At 48.6% G+C, this 20,558-nt stretch overlaps 5 protein-coding genes across 5 annotated transcripts; 2 read left to right on the forward strand and 3 right to left on the reverse strand.

Annotated features, from left to right (window-relative positions):
- Positions 1 to 1,086: 1,086 nt before the first annotated feature.
- Positions 1,087 to 4,790, forward strand: HOO65_060588 (RNA binding effector protein; the record flags this gene model as incomplete). The annotated part of the gene is made up of 2 exons (XM_071003632.1): positions 1,087 to 2,979; positions 3,027 to 4,790. 2 exons carry the CDS (start codon positions 1,087 to 1,089, stop codon positions 4,788 to 4,790), a joined length of 3,657 nt encoding a protein of 1,218 aa, XP_070857938.1.
- Positions 4,791 to 5,228: 438 nt separating this feature from the next.
- Positions 5,229 to 6,692, reverse strand: HOO65_060589 (NADP-dependent alcohol dehydrogenase 6; the record flags this gene model as incomplete). Its single annotated transcript, XM_071003882.1, has 5 exons — positions 5,229 to 5,299; positions 5,387 to 5,829; positions 5,906 to 6,260; positions 6,379 to 6,508; positions 6,618 to 6,692. 5 exons carry the CDS (start codon positions 6,690 to 6,692, stop codon positions 5,229 to 5,231), a joined length of 1,074 nt encoding a protein of 357 aa, XP_070857939.1.
- An 857-nt stretch (positions 6,693 to 7,549) lies between these two features.
- Positions 7,550 to 8,785, reverse strand: HOO65_060590 (putative d-arabinitol 2-dehydrogenase protein; the record flags this gene model as incomplete). Its single annotated transcript, XM_071003932.1, has 3 exons — positions 7,550 to 8,027; positions 8,088 to 8,339; positions 8,403 to 8,785. The coding sequence occupies 3 exons, from the start codon at positions 8,783 to 8,785 to the stop codon at positions 7,550 to 7,552; spliced, it is 1,113 nt and encodes a 370-aa protein (XP_070857940.1).
- Positions 8,786 to 14,067: 5,282 nt separating this feature from the next.
- Positions 14,068 to 17,372, reverse strand: HOO65_060591 (Chromatin structure-remodeling complex subunit rsc9; the record flags this gene model as incomplete). The annotated part of the gene is made up of 3 exons (XM_071003651.1): positions 14,068 to 14,210; positions 14,359 to 16,314; positions 16,406 to 17,372. 3 exons carry the CDS (start codon positions 17,370 to 17,372, stop codon positions 14,068 to 14,070), a joined length of 3,066 nt encoding a protein of 1,021 aa, XP_070857941.1.
- An 811-nt stretch (positions 17,373 to 18,183) lies between these two features.
- On the forward strand, positions 18,184 to 20,288 carry HOO65_060592 (uncharacterized protein; the record flags this gene model as incomplete). The annotated part of the gene is made up of 2 exons (XM_071003757.1): positions 18,184 to 18,402; positions 18,633 to 20,288. The coding sequence occupies 2 exons, from the start codon at positions 18,184 to 18,186 to the stop codon at positions 20,286 to 20,288; spliced, it is 1,875 nt and encodes a 624-aa protein (XP_070857942.1).
- Between the last annotated feature and the right edge of the window lie 270 nt (positions 20,289 to 20,558).

Raw genomic sequence — 20,558 nt, forward strand, 5'->3', positions numbered from 1 at the left:
CGATGCGCCAGTCGCGATTAACGTGTAAAGTGGTCAAATGTGATTACTAGTACAGATCCTGGTAAGTGGGGCTGGCAGTGCTGTTGCCTTGGCGCCATTCACCGAGAATAACTGTTCTTCACCGAGGCCGTAAATTCGGCCACAAGGCGATAAAAGAAATGTTTCTCTACTGACGTCTTTTTAGGATACAGGAAAAAATGCACTTTCAGTCATACTTGCTCGGCCTACGCAGTTCTTCCTCTTTGCTAACCACACTCTTCTACCTTCTGCAGCTCTTGTATCGTGTTATCGTCCTACATTTCCTCCTCTCAGTGACCCTAACCCTAACCACATAGGAGCTACGTTGTTCTCAAATAGCTTGCTTCCCTGTCGCTCTTTCTAAACTGGGGCATTAGCTCGTCTTTTTTTCTTCCACATCACCCTCTTCTCGTTTGCCTGCCCATAGTTACGACACTGTACCCACCGAGTTCTGCTTATAGTCCACAATTTAATCCGTTTGTCTTCCGGCCCGCCTTCCCTTTTCTTTCTTTCCTCTTTCCTCTTTTACACAAACCAAATTGTCTTTGTGTGTTCGACTTCCTTCTTGCTCCGGCCGAGTTGACACCTGTCTTCAATTTCTTTTACTGTCTTGCTTCTTTGGTGAAGCTTCTTTTTCATTTTATTATACTAAGATAGCTTTCCCACTTTCTTTTTTGGAATTGCCGTTTCGCCTTTTGACAATCAATCAAAACTAAATCATCGGAATCGTATTGGTATTACTTGCTAATTCTCGCCAGTAAGTCTGTCCTGCCTTCCTCTGCTTGGGGATTAGGTGATTAGTGGTCTGAGTTGCCTGACCTGCTTGCCTGTGCATCACAATGATTGCTTGTCTATTTATTTGTCTAGTTCATCTGAATTGGCTGCACTGCATCAATTGATTCTACTGATTCATTCACAAAATGCTGCCAACTACATACGGCCTGCTAACGACTCCATCAGCGGGGCTTCTTTAATAGACCCCCTTCCAGATCTTCCGTATCCCCAGTACCGGCTTAGCCTACTCGAACTCCTGTCCGTGTTTTCGCTCAGAATTCACGATCCGAAACAATGGCCTCTCCTGTCCACAATGATAATGTCCACCTTGAGAGCGGTATCTCGGACGCCGATCGCATGAGACATAATCATGCCGTTAAAGTTGAGGATGTCCCTGATGAAGACCTTCCCAATGCGAAACTGCCTGCCATTGACCTTGGCGACTCCCAGGCTTTCCCCGAGCTTGGCTCTGGCTCCGGTAAAACTATTGCCCCTCCTACCTGGGGTACTGGTGCTACCGATCCGGCCTCTGTCACTACCTCCGCCACTGACGCCGGCCCGGCACGGACCTCGGCTCCTGCTGTCACAATCCCTGGTCGCAATGTCGAGCAGGTAACCGTCCACCCCCAGGACATCCTTCCCCGTGAGAAGCTCCGTCGTCCTATCCCGGATGTGATCAAGGATATCAACCGCAAGTCTCGTGCCAACATTTCTATGTTCTCGCTGCCTGGCGGCAAGATCCGCTTTGAGGCCACCGGTCCTCAGGATGTTGCCCAGCAGGCTCTTAAGGACCTCGTTCAACAAATCGGCACCAAGACTACTGTCTCCGTTCCTATCCCCCAATCTGTGCGCTCCTTCATTATCGGTAAGCAGGGCTCTACTATCAAGTCTCTAGAGGATAAGACTGGTGCCCGCATCACCTTTCCCAAGGCTAGTGAAATCCCTGCTTCCGTTGCCGCCGATGAGGATGCCGATATTCTCATTACTGTTGAGGGAAATACCGTTTCTGCTGCTCTTGCCAAGAGCGAAATCATGAAGATTGTCCGTGAACGTGGTGCCAAGGCTGTCACCAAGCTTCGCAACGTTCCTGTTCGCTTTTACCCCTTCATTGCAGGTCCCCGTGGTGCCCACGCCGCTACGCTGGAGAAGAACCTGGGCATCAACGTTGACATCCCTAATGTAGCTGCCACTGCTTTTTCCCCTAGTGGCAAGGTTGCGGCTTCTGAGGAAAACCCCATCTCCCTGACTGGCGACCGTGCCTCCGTCCTCAAAGCCAAGACTCTAATTGATCAGCGTGTTTCTGATCTGCACAACCTCTTGGTGACCTACGAGTGCCCTATTGAACGTGGACGCCAGCAGTTTATTTTCAGTGGCCGTGCCTTCTCGCTAGAAGACTTCTATGTCCAAACTAACTGTTTTGCCCTGCCGTCTTCTGCCGATGACGATGAGATTGTCACCATTATTGGCCCCAGCTCAGCTATGCCTGCCGGTACCTCTACCTTTGAAGAGCTGGCTATGAAGATTCAGTGTACTGCTGTCGATATTTCACGCATGCACCGCGATGCGCCTGGGGGTGCAGCCGCTCATGCCCGTAATGTCACCCGCTACCTTCGCCAGATGAATGTCATCAACGAAATGGAGAAGACATACAACGCCTTTATTGATACTCCCTTCTCCGAGCACGGAGCTTTGCCTTGGCAATTGTACATTAGCGATCCTGCCAACGTGCTCACTGCCCGTTCTGAGATTACCAACGTTCTGGCTGCCTACCCTCCTTCCAGAGTGCGCACTCTAAGTGTGGATCCCTTCTTCCACTCTCATCTACGCAATAATATCGCTTCTCGCGTTCGGGAAGATTACGGCGTTCGTCTAGTCATTCCTGAGTCCGGTGAGACCCAAGGCCCTGTTGTCTTGGTCTTTGAGTCATCCGATGCTCCTACCATCCCTGATGCTCACAGTTATGTCCGGGGAGCTCCTCAGGCTGGAGAGCTTGGTGCCTTCAAGGCTGCTCTTGACAAGGCCACCGAGCATGTCTCAGGACTGGTCTCTAAGCAGGAAGTCATCACCAGTGCTGCCATGGACATTCCCGTAAAGTTCCACGAGCGTCTGCGCCGCTTCATCAAGGCAGAGCAGGCAAGACTTTCTGAGGGCGAATTCCCTGTTCGCGTCTCCTCCAGCGGCACCCGTGTTGCTCTTCGCGTCCTGCTAGCTCTGTTACTTCTATGGGTGCCAAGATTGAAAAGTTCCTAGAACAGGAGATCCAGGATGATCTAGAGCGTGGCTTCACCCTAACCTTTGACTTCCCCCAGAAGTTTGCTAACCATCTCATTGGCAAGGGTGGTTCCAAGGTCCGTGAAATGCGCGAGAACTTTGATGTTGAAATCCAGATCCAAGACGGCCAGGTCGAACTCAAGGGCCCCAAGGCCAAGGCTGAGAAGGCCAAGACCCATATAATGTCCCTCGCCCGGACTCTAGCTGATGAGACTACCCACACCCTAAAGATCGATCCTAAGTTCCACCGTGAGCTAATTGGTGCCCAGGGCTCTACTATCAACCGTCTGCAGACCCGCTACAAGGTTCACATTTTCTTCCCCCGCGTGGCCAAGCCCCCGTCAGACTCGAGCAGCGACAGCGGCAACAGCGATGCTGGCAAGCCCCGCCGTCAGCAGGGCCCTGACGAGGTTATAATCCGTGGTCCTAAGAAAGGTGCTGATGAGGCCCGTGATGAGATCTTTTCTCTATTCCAATACTTGAAGGAGCATTCTTTCTCTGCCACTGTTGTTGTTAAGCAGAAGCAGGTCCCCTCCATTATTGGACAGTCTGGTGCTGCTCTTGAACAGCTGCGTCAAGCCACTGGTGCTAGAATCGATATCCCTCCCAACCGTGATACCGAGGATGTCGAGATCGTGATCAAGGGTACCAAGGCTCAGGTCCAGGCTGCTGAGAAGGCCCTAAAGGAACAGCGTGCTATCTTTGCTGACACTGTCGTTAAGACTATCGATGTTGACCGCAAGCATCACAAGAACCTTATTGGTGCTGGTGGTATGGGTATTCGTGATCTTGTCCAGGCTGCTGGCGGCTCTGTAGAGCGCCGCGACCTTGCTCGCGCCATCCAGTTCCCCAAGCAGGAAACTGACGGCAACACCATCAAGCTGGAAGGCCGCACCGATGTTGTGCAGAAGCTTATTGATTCCATCACCGCCAAGGTTGCCGAGTGGGATAGTCAAGTTTCGGAAATGATTGATGTCCCTATCGACCAGCACCGCTCTCTGATTGGCCGTGGTGGCGATGTTAAGCGTGGAATTGAAACCAAGTTCAGTGTATCTCTAGATATTCCCCGCCAGGGTGAAAACAACAGCAACGTTAAAGTGACTGGTCGTCCTGAGAACGTCGAGGCTGCCAAGGAGCACATTGCTACCCTGGTCAAGGAACAGGAGGGTGAAACTATCCAAATTCCCCGCAACATGCATCACTCAATCTCCAACAACGGGCAGATCTTCCGCCGTCTACGCAACGACTTTAATGTGCGCGTTGACCATGCCGGTCAGACGATCCCTGCCAAGCCTGAGGCCATCCGCTCTACTGGCGGTGCCTTGCCCTTGATTACCGATGACCCTGATGCGGCCGTTGATGCCTACTCGTGGTCTACAGTGCAGACTGCCGAGTCTACTGAGACTGGTGAGATCCCTTGGATCCTCCGTGGCTCTCCCGAGAACATCGAGAAGGCCAAGAAGGCCATCCAGACCGCCCTGGCGCAGTCCAAGAACAGCGACACCACTGCTTTCCTGACCCTGCCTGACACTAAGTCCTACCGTTTCATCATTGGCTCCGGTGGCAGCAAGGTCAAGTCTATCCGCAACCAGAGTGGCTGCAAGATCAACGTCCCCCAGTCCAACGCAGCTGAACAGGCGATTGAGATCATTGGCTCGCCTGATGGCGTTGTGATGGCTCGTGAGCTGATGCTGGAGGCGGTGAAGGAGGGCCTCAACAAGTTCTAGATGACGTGCGATTCATAACTCGGCGTTTTTTGTCTTGGGAGTTTTTGTTTTTCTGTTTTCTTTTTTTTTTGCTGTATATCTCAAGGTTCATGAGAAACACGATGACGCTAGGCTTTTTCCAAGGCCAGGCGGGGATTCCATGTCAACCTCACCCAATCTCTTTTTGCCTTCATTTCAAGAGCGTCATGATGCTTTGTTTTTTTTTTCGTTTCTTTTTTGTTCATCGGGGCTGATATCATGGTCATTAAAACCCCTTCCTTTGTATTATAAACTGGGAGGAAACTTGGCTAAAAAATAATGATAGGCCAACTCAAAGGTTGTAAGTTTAAGTGTTATAATATTATAATATACCGGGCACTAGAATATTATTGCCAACGAGATGCCATCTGTTATTCATACGAGTAGCTATGTATATATATGTGACATAACTATGTGTATTTATTTGAACTGCTTATCGTAGTCCACAAGAGTTGTTCTGTAGCGCACTTTTCCATCGCTAAGCTTGGCCACTATCGGAAATGTCATGTTAGTTCATATGAAGATGTCGCCACCACATTTGCCGCCGTTTTGGCCTTTCTATAGGGAGGGTTACTTACGTGCTTTGCCAACATTCTCAGCACTCACGGGCATAGTCTCAACCCATGTCTTGACACCTTTGTCCACAGCAAGCTGCAGCATTTCCTGCATCTCCTTGCGTGAGCCCAAGTGGCTCGACCCAATGAAGGCACCGTTAGTCATCAGGTCCTGCGGCTTAAGCTTCCAACCGTCTCCATCGGGCAGGCCGATGGAAATGAACTTGCAATGAACCTTGAGTAGACCAAGATACTTGCCAAGATCAAGGCCGAAAACGTTGGCCGTTGAGATAATTAGGTCAAAGCTTCGACGATGTGGCACGTCCCAGTCGTCGGCGCTAGTGACAATTACGTCCTTGGCACCCATGGCTAAAGCATCGTCCTTTTTCTTGGCTGAGTGCGAGAGTGCATAAGTGTCAGCGCCTAGGGCTTTGGCGAACTGGATGCCAAAGTGCCCAAGACCACCGCTAGATAAGAGGATTAGTAACGGGGCTGCTTTAGATGGGAGAAGGGAAGACAAATAACCACTTGGAAGTTACCTACATCCCGACAATGCCGACCTTCTTCCCTGGTCCTGCGCCGTTTCGGCGGAGCGGCGAATATGCTGTGATGCCCGCACAGAGCATGGGAGCCGCAGCCGAAGTTTCAAGCTCCTTGGGGATCAGGAAGGTGTAGAACTCGTGGGCACGCACGTGTGATGAGTATCCGCCCTGCGATAGTGTCCCATCACGGTACTGGCCACCGTAGGTATCGATCCACTGCGCGCAGTACGTCTCGTTGTCATTCTTGCAATCATCACATTCCATACATGAAAGCACCTGTGCGCCTACTCCAACACGATCGCCTGGCTTGACCGTTGTTACCTTGCTACCGACCTTGAGCGCAGTGCCAATGATTTCTAGGGTTTGACAGGTTAGCTGTGGTAAGGTGGGGTTTATCTTTTTGCTATATGATCATTGGTTGTGCTATTACCAGTGTTTAGCCGGAAAGACAGAGAAGTGGCGTTTTGGACGTACCGTGGCCGGGAACTATGGGCCATTTGTCGTTACCCCAACCGCCGTTAGCCGTATGGAGATCTGAGCCGCAGACTCCGCAGGCTTCGATTTTGATATCGATGTCGTGTTCACCGAATGGCTTCGGTTTAAACTATACAATAGGGACGGAGGAGTTAATCAGAACGTTTCGCAGAGATGACAAGAGGGGTAAGACAGAGGGAAGGAAGTAGTGGACATTGAATCCATGAGCAATGACTTACCTCGTAGGGCACCGGTTCCTTGAACTTCTCTGGGGCTGTTATGGCAAACCCGCGGAAAGTGTCAGGGTACGGCATGATGACAGTAGGACTTAGTCTGTTCAGAAGAAACAACGATAATAAAGCCGAGAATTCAACAAAATCTCAACAAGTTACTGAATAGAAGAGGGGGAACGATGGGAGCGAAATTTGACGACTCGTAAGGTTCTTTCTTTTCCAGCCCAGCCGCCTCCACCGCTGCCCTCTTATACTTGCGTTTCTCCTTCCTCATCAGTCAACATATGACATCAATTCTGACACATTCTCCGCTGTTTTGATCCTTTTGCTTAGCTTAGCTGGCACTTTGCGGTGCCTCTTATACGTAAGTACTTGCCAAGTCTCGTCTTGCCCAAAATTCTACTTCAAGCCTGTTTCTGGTACTTTAAACGTACTTTCGGGCAGCTTCTTTATCAACAAGTCACCATGCATACATGAACGGCGTTACTTGCGTTTTAATTTACTTGTCGCTCATTTTTAGCGTTTGAACCTTGCCACCAGCTATAATTCAAATGACTGATGTACTCAGGTAGTTTCCATTGATCATCACAAGTCTCAGCTTCATCTCATAATTGGGCATGTATTTTCAGAATTTCATACTTAAATGTAAGTCCCACATCTATTAAAAAAACGGTGCATTAAACAGAAAACATTCGAAAACCGGCTCCTTCCTTGGAGCCCCCATACAAACATAACCCGGCTCCATCACCCGTGGAGCGACTTGACCTTGATATCTGCGCAATTAAGTATGTCGTAAAAAAGAGTATGGAAAAAGAGATTGCTCTACTACGAGCGTACTATGCATAATGCAGGCCGTGGCTTCATACTGTTCATCCCCTCAAGGAAACAATATGAAACAGAGAGTAGACGTAACGGCAATATACAGCTGGTCACTAAGCTTAGTAGCAAGTGTAGCCACCGTCAATCAGGACGTTGGAGCCAGTCATGAAGGCAGACGAGTCTGAGGCCAGGAACACACAGAGACCGTTCAGATCATCAACGGCACCCAGGCGGGCCTGAGGGGTCAAGCTCTTCCAGATCTTCTTCTGGGCATCCAGAGCGGGAACGTTGTTCAAGGCAGTGTCCATGTAACCAGGGCTGATGCAGTTAACACGGATGTCGTGCTTGGCCCACTCAGCAGCAAGGGATCTGCCAAGCTGGACGACACCAGCCTTGGAGGCATTGTAGCAGCACTGCTCCTGGGGGTAGTTGACAATGGAGCCAGACATGGAGGCAACCAGAACAATGGATCCGGGCTTTCCGGCGGCCATCATGGCACGACCGACAGACTGTGACATGAGGAACGAACCGTTCAGGTTGATGTCGATTAAGCGACGGAACATGGCAGGGTCGTAAGTCTCAGCCTTGATGTTAGAGCTAGACAAATATGTTAGTATGGGAGCTTTTAAAAACATGACCATTATAATGGTGACTTACTCAGCAATACCGGCAGAGTTGACCAAAACATCCGGGGCACCGAAGTTCTGGACCACGGAGTCAACAGCAGCATTGATAGCAGCGCCATCACGGACATCGACCTTGAAGAAGGTGACGGGAAGGCCAGTCTTGCTGTGCAACTCTTCGGCAGCCTGGTCACCAAGCTCTTGGTTGGCATCAAACAGGATAATGGAACGGGCGCCGGCTTCGGCACAGGCACGAGCCATGCTGTTACCCAGACCACGGGCACCACTAATTACAGAACCGAGTTAGTAAATTATGCAACTTTATTAGAAAGACAGAGTGGAAGCTTACCCAGTGACAATGACGACCTTGCCCATTAGCGACATGCTCTTCATGGTCTTGGGAAGAGAATCGTACTGGGCCTGGGTCAAAGGAGCAACATTGTCATCAGCAACAGGGGGGGCGGGGGTGCCGGTAGGAGCACCAGTGGCCTTAACGGGGATTGTGAAGTGGTCAGAAGAAGCGCTGTTGCTACCCTTGCCGTCAGAGGCGTAGACTGACACGGGAACTTCCTTCTCCCGGACAATCTCGTTCTTAGCGCCGGTGACCTTCAGGCTGCTGATCTTGCCAGTAGAGAAAGCACGAGCACCCAATGAAGCAGAGTTGTTCTGGGCAGGACGGACCATGCGGGTGGCGAACCGCGCAAGGTTGGAAGAGGCGATGCGAGAGGCCATTGTGTATTGTGTATGTATATGAATAAGATTATGGGAGATCGCACGACTAGATATGATCGTACGTTAGCAAGGAGGGATAGATAGAGATAAAGAAGATAGTGTGCGAAGTGATGATGGGGAAATGGTCAGGATGAATTGTGAGTGAGGAACAAGAGGACTGATGGGCAGGAAATGGGATGGGAGAAAGCCAGTTTTATACTTGGGACATGGAAGCTGTGGCTCAGCCTTCACTCACACTCAAGCCCAAAACAGTGTCGGGGTTAGACTTTTAGTGGATGCTGTTTGTTCGTAAGGGGGTGGCCAGGTCAGCAAAGCAATGTAAAAAGGAAAAAAAAAAAAAAAAAGAGAGGAAACGTGTAAACTTGCTTCCTCTCAATTCTCCTCCCTTCTGGTCATCCTTCTCCCCGTTCCACACTTGGTGTTGAGAAATATTAACCTAACCTATTTTCAAGGCTCTAATCAAGTAAATGAGAAAGAATAATGAAAAAAAACAAGGCCGTTTAGAGGCTCTCCAGCCCTTGATCCCTATAGAGCCCAGGGGGAGCCGAGAGACCTAGACCGAGTTGTTGTTGCTGCCACTGCTAGTATTTTGGCTGACATGAAAGGGGGGGGTGTCAAGTAAAAGGTGGGACCGACAGTTGAGTTGCATTCGAAGCGAAAGATAGTAGAAGAGAAGACATGAAAGGATCACGAAATAGTGGGCTAGAGCACTTCGGGGCGTGAAATCAGAGAAAAGAGGAGTGGACTTAGTTGCACAAGACATACAAACAACAAGATGAAGATTAAAACAAGGAAATTCGAAAGATGAGGGGGGGATAAAATGAAAGAAAGGAGAATAACTCGTCGGTCAACCGCATGTGCGTGCCCCCCGCGTTGAAAACAACCCACCGACCAGCCTCTAGAAATTCTTTATTTTGCCCATAAAAGGGACAGCTGACAAGATAAAGTTAAGACGGTAGATAGTGGCAAATTATTAGTTTCCACGAGGCCCAAAAAGTTGGATATTGTGGGAGCAAATGAGGATGAAGAAAGATAAGACATATGGCAAAGGGACAAGAAGGCTTGACAAGCAAACATGAATCGAATCAGTGGCGGTTATTACAGAAGGTAATTCACTTGACCCGATAGCATTTGTCCTGGTTTCTTTTCTTGTCTAGTTCTGCTCTATGCTATTTTGTAAGGGTTTGTACTCTGCCACCCCACTCACAGGGTGGATAGAGTTGATGATGCATGGGATGGGATGATCGGGGAGGAGGGGTGAGAGAGAAAAAAAAGATCAAGGAGAAAAGAAAAAGGTAGCATGTAATAATGCGCCCACTTGAGCAATATTGAATTTGTACGGGGACGCAAAATTCATGTGACAAAAGGATGAGGGGGAGGTACACACCGCGAGGTTAATGGTAGCCGCTGTGGTAAATGAGCGCAAGGCTGGAGTGTATGTTTTCGGAATATTTAAGTGGTGTGAGGTGAGGAGGCTATAGAGGGCATGGCACTTGGGTGTGGTGTGGTAACGGGTAACAGCAAGCTAGGCCAGGTCAAGTGACCTGCCTCAAGCAAGCTTGCAGTTGTTTTATGTCTATTTCTTGTGGGCAGTCCATTAGGGCAAAGCAGCACAGCTTGCCCTATATCACACAGGGCTTACAGCAAAAAGAAGCAATTGCTGTTGTATACTAGGCAAGTGCATGTGTACCGGTGCCGTATTGGTGTCTTTATTCAGAGGTGATACCTGGCTCACTGTGGAAACCTGCAACTCAGCAGCATAATCAAAGTCATTAAAAGTTAGATGGATTCAGCACGAAAAAAAGAAAGACGAAAGACGGAACAACTGTAGGTAGGGGCGTGTGAAATTTTATTCCCTTTTGAGCTTCACGCGCAACAAAGCTCTGGCCCCACCTGGTGCCAAGCAAGGGTCAACACAATGTAAGAAGCTTGAAGCTATTGTGTGTGTGTGGTTTGGGACAGAAGAAGCTTGAGCCTCTAGGGGGTTGAGTGCTAGCCCATATTAATAATGGGGGCGGTCAACAGCGAGGCCGATGAGCGGCTCTTGTTGGTTGGGTAGACTTGTGGATACGAGAACCCTGATTGCAAGTATCCTTTATAGTTTTATCTCCTATTTTATGTAGTTCTAACACCATATCAACGTGGCCTTGCCCTCTCCCGCTTTAAACTGCGAATTGACCTTGCAATTAACCTATGGAGCTTCGGGGAACAAACAATACACAGGTTTCCGAGTTTATTCCCCACAAACACTCTCCATTCCAATCTCTATGGTCACGCGGATGGTATGCCAGGAACTTTGTCTTGCCAAGTTGTTAGGGAGATGATCGTAATAAGGGCATTCCCCTCTGCCCCCCGCAACTAAGAGAGAAGCATGATGGGCAAAAATTTCTAGGAGGAAATAAAGCGCAGGTGTAGCTAATAGTGTGGAAAGAAGCGAAACGGGCCGCAGCGCCAGTATGGGGACAAAACATGCAGGCGAACGAAGTGAGACAGACGACGTGGTCAGCGAATAATGAATAAAACACATAATGCAGGTAGGAATGAAGCCACTGTGGCAGCCACAGAGGTGTCGAGGTTTATGCCTGTGGTGATAGCCAAGTGCTAGTATGGGGTGGGCTAATCTCTTTGGGGCTACTATCACAAAAGGCAGGAGGCAAACAAAGGTTCCTTTTGTTATTAGGTGGAAGAAAAGAAGGTCAAAAAGCTTGACATTGACAAGCTAATGGACCAAGGTGAGCAGAACAGGGGTAGCTCAGCTTGGTTTAGCACTTAGTACAACCCTTGCAACGAAAGGGCAAGAGCTGGCTGGGCTAACTATCGTGAAGTAGAGGTAAGGTTCAGCCGGGTTGGTTGAATTTGCGGAGCGCAAGCAAGGCTGGCTTGACCCACACCCTAAAGGAAGTGTGGGGGATTTGGATGGGAAGCTACGACAACAGTAACGGTGGCAACAGGAAACTTGGAAGCAACTGCAGAACCACGATCGATAAAAATGGACTGTTTGGGATGAACTGATTTTTCAGCCAGCTTGCTTTCCTCTAAATCTGGTCGCAATCTAAACTCCGGTATTGCTTCCCTTGCATAGTAAGCTGGAATGCCAGTCAGTGGAAGAGAGGAGATGATATCAAAGTTACAGGAGGTGAAAAGAGGGAAAATATAGTGGGCTGGATTATTGATACCTACCTGTCTTTGATATAGCTAGTGAAAATGGAACGACAATGAGAACGAGACAAAGACGAAGACAATGAGAAAGGAGGAGTAGGTAGTGTGTATGGTGTGTTCTAATCCCAGCTTAGCCCAGGTAGCAGCGAAAAACCTATCATGACAAAGCAAGGCACCTGCCATTTAGTTGGGAGATGTTGCCTGCTGTGTCCTTGCTAGGGCATGCCATGATTAAGGAAGGACCTTCTGTATATCGCCTGTATTTTGCTTTTCTTATTTTTGTGCTCTCACTTTTTTTCATTTTGTGCGCTGTATCTGTAGGTGTGACCACAGCATACACCTATATTCGACATCCGATACCCCCATTCATAATTTTCCCCTTTATGGTTTGCTCGGAAACGATAAGCTCTGGCCAACCTCTTTCTCCCCTCTTTGTGTTCTGGCTGTGGGCTGTGCGCACTGCATTTGCCGGACTAATCCTAAGGTTGCACCACGACCAGGGCATTCTATCTCTTCTATCCACGCCAGGCTTGTCTCTCAAGATGGTCATGTGGCCAGTAAAGGTTTTCCTTTCTTCTCGAATCAGGAATCAAGACGAGAGCCGGGGGGGGGGGGGGGGGGTGTGTGATCTTTAGATCTTTGTTCTTTATCATCTATTTGTCGGAGTGGCTTCCGGGGAAACAGGAATATGGGATTTCTCCCCTTTTTTTCGTTGCTTCTTGAATTGTCCATGGCTTGTCTGTCCTCTGTCTTCCCTTTCAATGGATGGATGAATCAACAGGAGAAAAAGGTATCCATATCGCCCAAGCTTCCCCCTCACTCATCCTAGTTGGTACGTTGCCATAACCCCCTTCCGTTTGACATGCTGAGATTCCTTGCTGCACACCTAAGGAGACAACAAGAAAGTAGGTAGGTCCCAGGCCGCGCCATGCCGTCGCTCAAGGTTTCAAGCCTCATTTCGTTTAGTCCGTGGTTCGGTGGTAGAGAAGTTGGTCATATGACCCAACAGAGTTTTCTGTCGTCTCATTATTTTCTCTTTTCCTTTTTTACTGACTAGGGGACACGAACATACAAAGGGCCATGTGACACAAAGTCACGTTTTGGGTGTCTGTGCCTGTGTCTGTTTGTGTTTGGTTTTGAGCTTGTGCCTGTGTTCATGATTGCGAGATTTGCCAGACTCGGTGGTGGCTTTCGGGCACCCGCAGAGATCGATTCATTGCGTCCAAGATGTAGGAGCCTGTATTCCTATGTTTTTTCCCGCTCAATTTTAATTGGTCGCTTTAGGTTCTTACTCACCGAAAACTCTACTGTCGTATTGATTTATTGGCGCGTTCATATCTCAGGTTTTCGTGCTCCCTATGCCAAGAAACTCACGATATCAGAATCTGACACCGAAAAAGCCACACATATAATTTTTAGTGCATACTAGACTACTATTCGTCGGCTATCTTTTTTTTTCGATGTCGACATCACACACAGCCGTGTCAAATATCCAATCCGAATCTTATAGAATCGTTAAGGCAAGCACTTTAAAAAGATCGTTCCACGATGCGGATGTTCGTCAAACTTGACAGCTGTTGATACAGCAAGCTTGGACAAATGAGGGTGTCTCTATGTGTATAATGCACCCCACGAAAAGGAACTGCTCCCAACAAGGGGGTGTGCATACAAAAACTTTCACGATCTTTTTCTTCGCCTCCTTCTCCTCATTGAGTGCAGCTAATATGGTTCTATATTAATAGGTACATATGCAAGCCTAAAGGCAAAAGCAAGTGTCGGATTTAGCGCATAGGAGAAAACTATCGTGACCCCGGAAAAGATTAACAGAAAGGAAGTCTTGATTGTGGGCAAGCACAAAACGAAAAAAAAAAACCAGACGCCTAAACAAATACGCCTAGCTTTAACAGTGTAGTGACAAGGAAACACGGGAAGCAAGAAAAGAGGTTCTAGTCCGAATTACCAAGCCAACCAAAGAAAGAATCATCAAGCGAACAAACAAAGTGAAACGGAGCCGAACGAGCTGCAATGTAAAACAGCGGTACCCAGAAGGAAAAGCGCAAGACAAACCTACGAGTTCTAGACTTTTATCGTTGTTCGCCCCCTCAACCGGAAAAGAATGCATTTTATATCTCGGCGTTAAATAGCCATCCCATGGTCTTTACGACCACCTGCACTTGAAGATGAATTTGTCCACGCAAGCGTTGGGCCGCTTTTTGCGTCTCGTCTCCTGGCTCCTTCTCATTATCCATGCTATCCTCGGATGACACTATTACTCCGTTATGGCATGAATTAGGGTAGACACATGGAAAGCCTGATGCAAGGAAAAAGAGTACAGTTAGCATACATTATTGATGAGATAATAGACAAGTATTCGTTTGTCTGACTTACCAAAGCCCGGTTCTCTGCCATGATACGGAATAAATCGTTTAATGAGCCCGAAAACAACAAGGATTTGCGACTCTGTTCCTTGCCCTCAACATCCGCATTGTCCCTCATATTGCGCGCAATATTGCGTAGCACTAGAACAGCACTAAGTGGGATACCACCAGTCTGCAACGGAGCGTTAGGGTTCTGCTCGTCTCGCGTCATGGCTGTCTCGACATTGACAACCTTGACTGTCTTGCGAGGAATAATCCAGTCCTTTTGTTTTTTTGCGGCGCTATTGTTGCTGTCGCTAGGGTTCTTTTTTCCAGAGACATTGCTGGCAGGGAGCTGTGCCGGTGTTGGAGGTTTCGGCGTATTGGAAGCTGATGGCGTTGCAGACTCACACGGCGGCACGCTGCCATGATTATATGGGACTGGAGTAGGAGAATCGCTCTTTTCAGTAGGTGCAACAATAGGGGCAGTCCATAGGCTAGATGTATGTGTGCGGATATGGTTGGCAAATTCAAGGAGAGACATCTCGCGCTCCTCCTTGTTACGCTTGCATCCTGTCCATTGACAAGTGAATTTGGCAATGCGATTGGCTAGCTTGCCGTTTTCCTGGGCCTTCTCTTGTAGATGGTCGATCAAAATGTGATTGAGCATATCCCGGGAACCAAGGTGATACTTGGAGCATTTGCTCTTGGTCTTAGTTTCGGGGTTAACTACTGCCCATCTGCAGGCCTTGCAAGGCTGGCCGTCAAGATTGACAGGGTTAACGCGTGGTCGGATGCCTTTGATAATGAACTTTTGCACATTGTTGTTCTCTACAACCTGCGGCATAGCGTTCTTGTAGGCTGTGGTGCAGTTGCGTATGAAGTCTGCCGGTGTTATCATGGTAAGATCTCGTGCCTTGAGACGTGATACAAATGCATCTTGATAGGCTTGCCATGCGGACAACTGTGTAATATGTGACTGTGCATCCTCCTCAAAGCAGCATTGGATCCATCGATGCACTCGCTCAGGCTCATCAATAGCCATGAACTTGTCTAGGAGGTCGCCAGGCAATGTTGCTATTTCTAAGGGTGCAGGAAGCGTCTTCTCGGCCTCTATAACAAATTCGTTGGTGAAATGCTTTGCACCGTGAGAGAGTAGCAGCACAAGGTATGTGATAAGTTGGATGGTGAAGTCGCCACGTACGAGCTTCTCAACATTGGAGACCACCGCTGTGTACTGATACAGAAAATCGAGCCCGGCATCAATCAGCTCTTCATCACCTAGCAATACATACTGGTAGATGCGCTCAAGAACTTCAACAGGGACGTTTTCTAGCGTGTTTGCGGCTTCTAGATTCATTGATATACGACCAAGAGCGCGTAGGGAAGAAAGAATGACACCTCTATCATTGGACGTCATTTGACTTAGGAGGCTGATATAAAGCGGGTCGGTAGACGGTAGAATAAGGAACGGCGTAATTTGTTCTGCAATGTCAAGGGCAGCATGTTTCAATTCAACTGTCGACTCCAGGTTGGGCAAGTTAAGGATAACACACAGCAAGTCTCGGGCGGGTGCAAACTCTGAGAGATAATGCGCGTTCTCTGGCAGCGTAACCATGTTTCGGAGGGTCAGGAGGGCTTCATTGGAGAGCGTTAGGCCGTCTGAAAATTCTGCTGGCTGAATCTCATCCTGGACATCCTTGGGGGTGAGCTTGGCAATGCGATCGAGGATATCAGGGCAGTTTTGGAGGCCGTCCAATGCACCAATATCGGTGTTGGCTGGGCCCGAGACCCAGTTGATTTTCCAGTTGACGTTGTAGAAATATGATCCAACTTCTAGAGCCTTTTGTACTAGACCCTCAACTAGGCCGGGAAACGACTCAAATTTGTATTTGTCACCCCGTTCGTACGATATCTTGACAAGATGGTTAAGTGCATAGGTTTGCTCTTCCTTGAGTCCAGACCGAAGCGCGTATAGACAGCGGAGATAGATGTTGGGGCCTTCGTAACCTCCTGGAGCACAACTAAAGTTAGAACTAGAGCAGATACAAATGGAATTGCGAATTTGCTTTCAAATGAAGCATGAATAATGGGCGATACGTACTACCGGGCTGGAAGGGTGGCCTGGGGCCGCCCGCGGCGGAGAGCCTGTCTGCTTGTCGCCTGCGCACAAACTCTGCATGATTGTTGCCAGGAGTATCAACAGGTTTGACGTTGATTGTCAGGGTTATTTTAGGATCATAAGGCTCTGTTGGTGCATCGACTAAATCGAGTTTCTCGTTGTAAACGCCATAATTGCGGGGAATGCGTGGTTGTTGTGGTATCATGTGTGGTTGCGCGACACTTGGATGGCCATGCATTGGGTGAGGGTGGCCGAGGTTCTGGTGCATTTGTTGGTGGCCGTGGTTTTGGTGGAGGTGATGGTTTCCGGGTGTTGGCGTCCCGTGACCCATAGGGGCATGTTGGCGAGGAGCTGTTCGGGACTGCCTGGACGGGCCGGTGTCTGGCTGAAAGATGACTCTTTGGGCAGGGGTCTCACGTAGACCACGGGAGGCACGGGCTGAGAGGGGAGTATTGGAGGCTGCCGAGGCTCGGGCGGGCGAGTTGAGGTCTACAGCGGGCTCGAAGCCCATAGTGCTTTCGCGCTTGTATCCACGATAGTTTTCCCTTGTTCTCGTCAAAAGACCAGCTCCCTTGGCCGTGACATCCTCGAGAATGTCCTTTGGAGGAGGCTCCTGGTTATGCACAAACTTAATTTCGTAGGCCGCCAAGTTCTTGTAGAATTTCTCCTTAAGCGCAAAGGCTGTGGATGCCTCGTTAGAAGAGATGATGCCTAGCTCATTGGCGATCCGACGCCAGGCAAGCTTTTCATCCGAGATCTTGTCATAGCCGCCATTTGCCACAACATGTTTGAAAACCTTAAACAGATCTAGGTGAATGTTTCCAACTCTTGGCTCGGAATCGAAATTGGTCCCACGTTCGTTGTGGTAGCTGCGGACCTTATCAATGAACTCAATGTATTCTGAAGTCCGGTCGATTCTGTGGAGTTCGATCTCGCCTGTAGAAGTCATGCTGGGCGGGGTTGGTTTCGGCGGTGATCTGGACTGAATCGCGCAAAGCAAGTTGAGGGGGGGGGAGTCTCTATCAACAGTAGCGAAGAAGACCGTTGCGAGGCTAGAAAAGTCCGCTCGGGTAAAAAAAAATAGACAAGGCACACGCAATGCTTCGGGGCCTATAATTTAAGGCACACTGAATATCGAAGATATCGATAATAAGCGGAAGATATTGAGAGAATGAGCGCTACAGCAAGCCTTGGTTGCTATCGCAGTTCTTCGTTGCCCGTAGACTTTTTTCTTAGCTTTCTTGTCGCGTTGCTTCACAAGTAGATTGAAAAGGCTGGACCTAGAACGCGACAAACGACAAGGGAAAGGCTGGTATTTTGCGCCGGCCAATTAAACTTGAGCATTGGCCAGGAAGAGGACCCACATAGTCAGGCCTTGTTTTCTAGGTGCTATCAGCACGTGACTGACTGGTGGGAGCAAAAGACTAAGGTTACTGACTTACACCACTTGATAATACTTGAATCGTTAATGACAACGATAAAATCGCGTCTGGTTGTTAGTATTAGCGAATTGTATTGGGTTTATAATATTGGTAGGCGTCTTAGGGCTCATCTATACTATCAACCTATGCTAATTGCTGATTTTGCTATGAAATGGGAAACTACCTGGGCAAACTCGGTGCCTTCCAATATTATCTAGGCACACAAAATCACACGATGTTAGGGCACGTAATCGCTTTCACACCTGACAACTATTTTCTCACTCTCATTTCCCTGTAAATGTCTTCAACCTGGGTCTAGCATCCATTATCATCGATGCGATGTCATCTATTCTCAGCTTACCGCATACTTCTATCGATTTAACGAGGGCCGTTGTCGCTAATCATGACCCTCGTACAAAGCAAACTACAGATAAATCTGCTTTTGGTCACCAAGTGTCCCTAGGATTCAGGGTTGAAACCTCTGCTTATGGTATGGGGGCTGGAGGGACAATCTACGAGAGCGTTGTGATGTCGCTGCAATGCGGTACGGAACAAGTCGTAAGTTACCCGTGGCTCAAATTATCGATATGTGATGGTTGACTGATAAATGGTTGTTGCACAGAATAGGGTAAATCTCTGTGACTTTCTCAGCAACAGGGGTGGCCGGCGTTATGAAATACAGTCCAAGTTTCCCCGCCTAGTAATGAAATATGAAACTGGCTCACCTTCTACTGTAGGCAAACAATACCAGTCATGACTTGCACGTGAGATCTTACTGACATTAATAGATCGTTCGTGTACTTTCGGTAGAGTTCAGAATGGAACTAGACTTCGAGCGTATCATCCGTCTTTTTGAAGGCCTCAATCTTAATTACAAGCCCTTCATTGCTCAAAAGGGACAGGGGACAGTTCACCGGGGCACCACGGCTTCTCCGTTCACGACCGGCCCTAATACTCACGCAGTTGCCCCCTATCGAAGTGTCCATAGTGCCTCGCCAGCTCCAGTATCCAATGCATTCAGATCCCAGGGTCTTGATTTTGGTATCAGTGATCAGACCTTTTCTCCTCATTCCCAGTCGTTCTGTAAGGAGCCACCCATCTCGTCTTCCCGTTATGATTTTGCCGAAGGGAGAGACTTTCCAGGCCGCTCTAGCCCGTTTAATAGAGAATTCCACCAGCGCCCAGCATGTTTTGCCTCGGATATTGAGGTTCACTCCCAGCCTTTACTTTCTTCACAAGATTGTTTCCCAGGGAGATACGGGGGCGTTGAAGCGCACACTATGTCCGACAACGTCTCTGCCGGTCTTTCTCGTCAGGATAGTAGAGCGCTAATGCCGCCTCCTCGTTTCATAAACTCCTCGAAGTTTACAACTAGCCGGGTTCAATCGCCTACAGCCCTTACGGCTGGACCTGAGCAGCCATTTTCGTTGTCCCAGGTGTCAGACAACGGCCTTGACAACATGGATCTAACATCATCCCCAGCAAGAAGTGTGCAGACTGTTCGTGTGGGAGGCAGCATTGATGACTTTTTACCTCCACCTCGAACTCTTCCTTTCAGCACAGCATCACAAAAGGCGCTGTCGGAGACTACTGTTGTAGACATATTGGGAAATACCAATGGCAGTGATAGTGAAAGTGATTCTGAGAATACCCAGAGTGACAAGACGGAAACTGCATCTCCTGGCAAGACTAATACAGCCAGTAGCTCCCCTTCTAAGAAAGCTTCAGACTCTAAGGTTGGAGCAGAAAAGAAACCTGCTAGAGTTCAGCCATCGAGAAAAAAGGCAATCCCTGCTGTTGCAACAGTAACAGGCAGTTCAAGGAAGCGAAAAACGGAGGAAAAGGCCGAAGAGGAAAAAGCCAACAGTAAATCACCGAAAAAGAAGGCAAAGACCAATCCAAAAATTGCATCACCTGCGAAAGTCAAGGCTACTGATGCCACTGCCACAAAGACCAATCCAAAAATTGCATTACCTGCGAAAGTCAAGGCTACTGATGCTACTGTCACAAAGACCAGCCCTAACAAGAAAAATAAAAAAGAACCCCAAAATGATACAACCCCTCAGAAAAAGGGGCCTATACGTGGAGCTGTAACTAAAAAGACAACAATAAAATCAGCAAGCCCAAAGACTCAGAAGTCGCCCCGGGTGACACTAGCAGAAAAAGGCAGAGAAAAGGACCACGTCGGAGTTGAGGGGAATGCTTCCAAACCCACAGCTATGCAGTCTGGTGATGAAAAAGAGGCAACAAAGCCTACTTTGGATGGTGAAATAGGCACCGAGCTCAGCTTGGCGCAAACTCGGCTTGTGGACAACGTCCGGGCCAGCCATTCTTCAAAGTTGTTTACAAAAGCGCTTACTGGATTGTTGATTTCACCATCGCACATGCTTGCTGCAATCGAGAGAGATGCTCCTTGGCTTTTAGGTGCTCAAAATCTCAGTTAGCAGCCCTCATTCTACTACTCTAGTCCCAGTATCAACGCTCCACAGCAACAAAATAAGCTTCATGCACGGATCTTGCATGACGCACTCATCGCAGAAATAGTGGATCTTTGACCAGCGATTCTTTCTTCTGGGGTGCTTTGTATTTTTCAGCCGCATTGATTGGCTGGGTTGGAGGATGTGAGGTTTTCCGTGATTCGGTACGGGACTTGGCTGACACACGACGGTAGCGCTGGAGCCGCTGGCGCCGAGATGGATTGAGGTAAGGCGCAA

Source organism: Ceratocystis lukuohia (genome assembly GCF_044167205.1).
Source record: "Ceratocystis lukuohia strain C4212 chromosome Unknown Supercontig6_pilon, whole genome shotgun sequence".
Taxonomy (NCBI): Eukaryota; Fungi; Ascomycota; class Sordariomycetes; order Microascales; family Ceratocystidaceae; genus Ceratocystis; species Ceratocystis lukuohia.